Source organism: Phodopus roborovskii, unplaced genomic scaffold, assembly GCF_943737965.1.
Source record: "Phodopus roborovskii unplaced genomic scaffold, PHOROB, whole genome shotgun sequence".
Classification (NCBI taxonomy): Eukaryota; Metazoa; Chordata; class Mammalia; order Rodentia; family Cricetidae; genus Phodopus; species Phodopus roborovskii.
Window position 1 is genome coordinate 35,543,890 of NW_026126525.1, and position 6,111 is coordinate 35,550,000.

General features: G+C 36.4%; 1 protein-coding gene across 1 annotated transcript in view; it reads left to right on the forward strand.

Moving 5' to 3' along the window:
• Nucleotides 1–6,111, forward strand: part of Pds5a (PDS5 cohesin associated factor A) — a 94,175-nt gene that overhangs the window by 23,678 nt on the left and 64,386 nt on the right. The window contains exons 3-4 of the mRNA XM_051198426.1: nucleotides 4,198–4,401; nucleotides 6,004–6,090. Of these exons, the coding sequence (XP_051054383.1) occupies nucleotides 4,198–4,401; nucleotides 6,004–6,090 (291 nt within the window). The remainder of the gene's footprint in view (nucleotides 1–4,197; nucleotides 4,402–6,003; nucleotides 6,091–6,111) is intronic.

Below are 6,111 nucleotides of genomic sequence, written 5' to 3' on the forward strand. Positions count from 1 at the left end.
CAAGACTTGTGGCTGGCATCTGAAGTGACAGAGGGGAGTCTGGTGAAGAAATTTACCTTTTAAAAAGTACATTTATTCATTTTTTGAGATATGAGTGCTGTTTTCCTGTGCACCAGAAAAGGGAATCAGATCCCATTACAGATGATTGTGAGCTACCACATGGTTGGTGGGAATTGAACTCGGGACCTATGGAAGAACAGTCAAATGATCTTAACTGCTGAGCTACCTTTTAACTTGTGAGACCTACACTAACTCTAAAAGTTATTGTTAATTGAGTGATATAGAAGAAATTCACCACAGAGAATTGCTGTGGTGACATACAACTTTATAAGCTCTGATGTATAAATATATTTAAATGTATGTGCATGTGTGTGTTTTTGGCATCACTACCACCATCATGATCGTGACTATCTGTCATCCCCAGGAACTTTACCCCTTTCTCCTTTAGTCTTGTCTGTTTTCTGTGTCAGACTTCATCTTACATTTTAATGATTAATACATGTATTTGTCTCTGTCATCTTTTTTTAATAGCCAGTTGCAGTCTTTTGTATGAGCATACCATATGAAAGTATACCATTTTTGTTTGTTTTTGTAATAAGGTCTTTCTATGTAGCCTGGTCTGAAGCTAGTGCTCCACATGGAATAGGTAGCCATGAACTCACAGAAATACCTCTGCCTCTGGAGCACTGGAATTAAGGGCACGTATCACCATTGCTGTCATTTACTTTTTGATGAACAGATATTTCCAATTTTGAGATTAAAAAATTCTTTTTAAAGTGTTTTGCCTGCGTGTATGTCTTTGTACCATGTAGCAATAATTCTCTTTGGTCTTAATAATAAAAATCAGAGTTAGGGGTAAAAGCTGAAGGATCAGAGGAGTAGTGACCAGCTCTATAGAGTTCTTACCTCTACCAGTACTTAGTCCAAAGGAGCAATCCTGTCCTCAGACTGACTGCCCCGCCTTATATTCCTATCTCTGCCCAACCTTACCCCTTCTTGTTGCCACCTCCTTAGTGCTGAGATTAAAGGTGTGAGCCACCATAGCTTGGCTGTTTCTCTTTTAGTCTGGATCAATTTTGTATAGACTAGATCAATTTTGGATAGCCCAGGCTGGCCTTGAACTAACAGATTCATATCCTGAGTGCTGGGATTAAAAGTATGTGTGTGCCACTACTGCCTGGCCTCTGTGTCTGACTAATGTGGCTAGCTCTGCACTCCTGATCTTCAGCCACAAGCTTTTATTTGTTAGATCATAAAATATCACCACACAGTACCACATGTGTGCAAATGAAATGACAAAGACAGCTGGTTGCCTGGACACTCACCCAAGGTTCCTCTGCAATGTTGTGGCATCCATTTTCAGCCTACAGACAGACTTTTATGTGAAGCGAGACTTTTGAAGGACTGTCCTACCCTGCTTTGGCCAAGTTTGGCATTGCTTTCCTTTATGTCCTCCTTGTCCAGTTTGGACCGTATACTATCAGCAATTGAGGCAAGGGCAGTTTGTTTTCCCACAAAGAAAACAAACTCCATATGAAGGTTCTTTGATGCCCATCATCCTTTTTTGAAGTAAATTGGTGCTGCCAGAAACAGAAGTGTCCCACCACCATGAAAAGTCTTAGGTTATTAAAACATTTCAAATGCCACATTCTGTAGGTCTTTAAAGTGTTTGAAGACCACCTATCTAATATATCTTTGTATGATCTTGAAAACATACCTAACATGACTATAAGTTTGAAATTATGATGACTAACTACTAATCTGTATTTCTTTATTATCCTAAATAGCTTTCAAGGACTAAAACTTTACGTTTTTAAATGAGCTGCATAGGCATAATACCTTAAATATGAATAGAAACAAGTATAATAAAATAACTAAATTTTTATTAAATATACAAAAATCCATACTAGTAGATTTTTTGTTTGTTTGTTTGCCTTGTTTTTATTGTTTTGAGGCAGGATTTTTCTGTGTAGCTTTGTAGCCTGTCCTGGAACTTGCCCTGTAAACCAGGCTGTCCTTGACTTCACAGAGATCCATCTGCCATTGACCCAAATGTTGGCATTAAAGGTGTGTGCCACTAATGCCTGGCTAGTAGGTTTTTTGTTTTTGTTTTTTGTTTTTTTGTCTTTTTAAGTTTAAAAGTAAATTTAATAATTTGCTCTTTTATCCTATCATCTCTATACCCTCTTTCCTTTTCAGAATGAGATCCTTTGTTCAACTTTTTTCCTTACCATAACCAATAACAGCTTGTAACTACCCCTGCTCCCCCAAACAATGACAGATATCCATAACCCACCAAATGACCAAAAACCATCCATTCTACCTCTTGGAAATGTGGGCATTGTGATCTCTAGACCATTTCCTTTTGTCTGGGGGAGCTAGCTGTTGTACAGTTAGTGTGATAGGATAGTGCAAGGCTTTTCTGAAATTCTGGCTGCAGTAGTTTTTGAAGCTGGATTGTCTCAGCCAATAACCTTGAAGCTATTCTGGATGCAGAACTCCATGTCCATAGTTCATCTTCAAAAAGATGGAAGGGCAGGGACTCAAGGCAGAAACTGAAGTAGAGATCATGGAATAGTGCTGCTTCCTGCCTTGCTCAGCCTGCCTTGTTATTTTATCCAGGACCACCTGTCTGGGGATGGCACCTGCCTCAGTGACCTGGCTGCTTCCACATCAGTCCAGAAAGTGCCCTATAGACTTGCTTACAGGCCAATCTTTTGGAGGTGTATTTTGGTGAAGATTTTTATTCCTGGGTTAGAGAGATGGTTCATTGGTTAAGAACTCTGCCTCTTCATGCAGAAAACCTAGGTTCAGTTCCCAGCACCTACATGACAACTCATATCGCCTGTAACTTCACTTCCAGAGGGTTCAATGGCTTCTTCTGGCATTTGAGAGCACCAGAGACACATGTACAGATACATGTATAGGTGAAATATTTATACACACAAAAATAAAGTAAAAATTGAAAAAAAAAGTAGTATTCTTTCCAGATGAACTTTTTGTCAAGTTGACATAAAATCTAGCTGGTGGTTCAGTATGGTAGGTAGGTCCAGATAGTTATAGTCCTTGTGTAGTGTTTTCTATCATAGAGTAGGTCTGACCTCAGTAATTCTGAGAATATTATAGAAGTAATAGCATTTGCTTATTTTTTAGCTACCTAGAGAGGCCATGGAGAGAACCTCACTTCTTTCGTGCAGTAGTACAAGCTAGAGCCACTTGGATATGAGCTATTACTGAAAAATACCCTGTAGACTTATTCAAGGCTTCAGAGAACATCCTTGTCATTGTGCAATCTCTTGAGAAATTCCAAGCTGCAAACTACTTGGCTTTAAGCCAAGTGCTCCCAATATTCACTTCATATTAAATACATAGTTGTTTCTAGGTGCTTTATTGGGAGAGAGGGTTTTTTTTTTTTTTTTGTTAGATATCAGTAGATGAAAAAGTATGTTTTTTTTCATGAGTACCTTTAAAAGTAGAAACAAGATTGAGTCTTGTTATGTAACTCAAACTGGCTTCCAACTAGCTTTGTAGTTGGCCTCAAACTCAGCATTACCTATTTATTTATAATTAAAACTTTCCATCAGAAGTACAAATATATAAAACATTTTAAATATGGTTTTGTATTATACAAAGGCCAATAGGATTTCAAGTGAAGATTTAAGGAACCTATAAAATGAAAATGATATAAAGATGCTAAATATCTGATCAGTTGTATATATGGGGTAGAAACCTTTTTAGTTATATAACATTTGAGTAATGAAATCAAGCATGTTGAAATATACCTATAGTCTTAACTGCTTGAGAATCCCAGGAGTTTGGTTCTGCTTTGACAACTTAATAAGATATCATATAAATAAATATTTCAATATGATCACTAATGGAAGTTTTTAAGTTCTTATAATAAAATGTGGTGCAAAACAGATAAAGTGTCTGAGTAATCTATAAGTTGATTCTTGTTTTTTATAAGTTTCTGAGTATGCTTTTCACAATTTTGGTCCATTATTTTTTTTTTTAGGGTGTGGGTGTGCATGCTTGTGTGGTGGTTAGGAATGAACTCAAGACCTTGTGCTCTACCACTGACCTGCGTATCACCAGCTCCCTTTTCCAAGACATAAAAATACGGGGAGGAGGGGCATCTCTTACTGGTTACTAAGTATCATGGGTTGATTTTTTTTTTTTTTTAATCCTCTTTTACAGATGGTAGTGAAAACTTTTATGGATATGGATCAGGATTCAGAAGATGAAAAGCAACAGTATCTCCCTCTAGCCTTGCATCTTGCATCTGAATTCTTTCTCAGGAACCCTAATAAAGATGTGCGCCTTCTTGTAGCATGCTGTTTGGCTGATATATTTCGAATCTATGCCCCAGAAGCTCCATATACTTCCCATGATAAACTTAAGGTAAATACAATGTTTACAAAATAACATTACTTTTATTTTGTTACATGAGCATGGTTTTTGTTTATCATCTACAGATGTGGCTGGCACAGAATGAGGCTTTGAAAAGCAAAGATCAGAGCTTGTGGTCTGTTCGTATTTAATCTTGCTGTTAGTCTCCCAGAAAGCCCAGTCAGGTAGATGAAAAGCATATGTAGTGGCTTAATGATAGTTTGTGAAACAGCAGTATACTAGAATATTATACCTTGAAATAACTTTTCCCCTTACAGGTAAATACTGGATATTCAGAACAACCCATTTTGCTGGTTCTAAACAATTAAAAATAGTTGTTAAAATGATCTATTGAACTGCTTTTATACTACTTTTTGAATAATTCTTAGGGAAATTGTAACTTTTGGACTGCCCTTTTACTATTTATATGTATGTACCTGCGTGAGTTTATGTTCATTGTTTGCATGTAGATGCTGGCAGAGATAGGAGGGTATCGGATTTTTTAAAGTGAATTGCAGGTGGTTGTGAGCTACCAGATGTAGGTGCTGGGAACCAAACCCAGGCTCTGCAAGAATAGCAAGTGCTCTTATCTGTCTAGCCATCGCCCCCTTTTAGTGCAATGAGTATCACCTTCTCATCTCTTTGTTTTCTCTTTGCATACTTTCAGTCACTTGTGATCAGCCAAAATATTAAATGGGAGATTCTGCAAATAACAGTCCACAAAGTTTCAGTTTGATAGGACTGTGATGAAGTTTGTTGTCATGCTTTATTCCTCTTGAGACATACGCCATCTGTCTGTGAGTCACTTAGTGGCTGCCTTTGTTATCTGAACTAGAGCAGTGACTTACTGTTTAATTTCAAGTCATTCATACTTTAATAATGACCCCCCTTTATAACTTTATTTTGTAATTTTTATACATTGTTTTATTTTATGGTTATTTTTGTTTGTATCTTACTGTGACTGGTTTATAGAATAAACTATCATGAGTATATTTTATAGAAAAACTAAAGTACATGTAGATTACGAGCATCTACTGTAAGGATTACAGCAAAACAAGTCATTTTGTACCATACTAATGCTGTTTTGAATGAATGAAAACATCTAAAGGAAATTACTGAGGAATAAAGCACCATCATCAAGTCCTCTGGTCTAGCCTGGCATTTGTTCCAAATAGCCTTTTGTCACATATCAAAATCAAAACCCTAGGCTGAAAACAACTTGCTTACATGTCGGAAATAGTAATGGAAAGACTCATTAAGCTTCCTAAAAATGAAGATAGTAGTTTTCCATGCTGAATTGTAGACAGTGAGTGGTCAGAAGCTGTGCTGTAGAAGGTAGTGTACTAAGATAAAGAATGTGTGTGCTTAAGTGAGAAGACCTAAAGTTTTATTTCCAAAGGGTGTTGTTTGTTCTAATCTTTCCCAGTCATTTAAAATAATGGAATAGGCTGTCCCACAGCATTCAAATAAAGAGAATCTTTTTTTATTGTAGTTTGTAATTACTTTTATATATCCATAGATCTATGTGTAGATGTACATGCGCACTTAGTGTATTGCAAAAATGACAGTAGTGTCTAAGCTAATATCTTTTTCATTTTTTTATTTCTTTAACAGGACATATTTCTTTTTATTACCAGACAGTTAAAAGGTTTGGAGGATACAAAGAGTCCACAGTTTAATAGATACTTTTATTTATTAGAGGTAACAATAATACTTTATTTA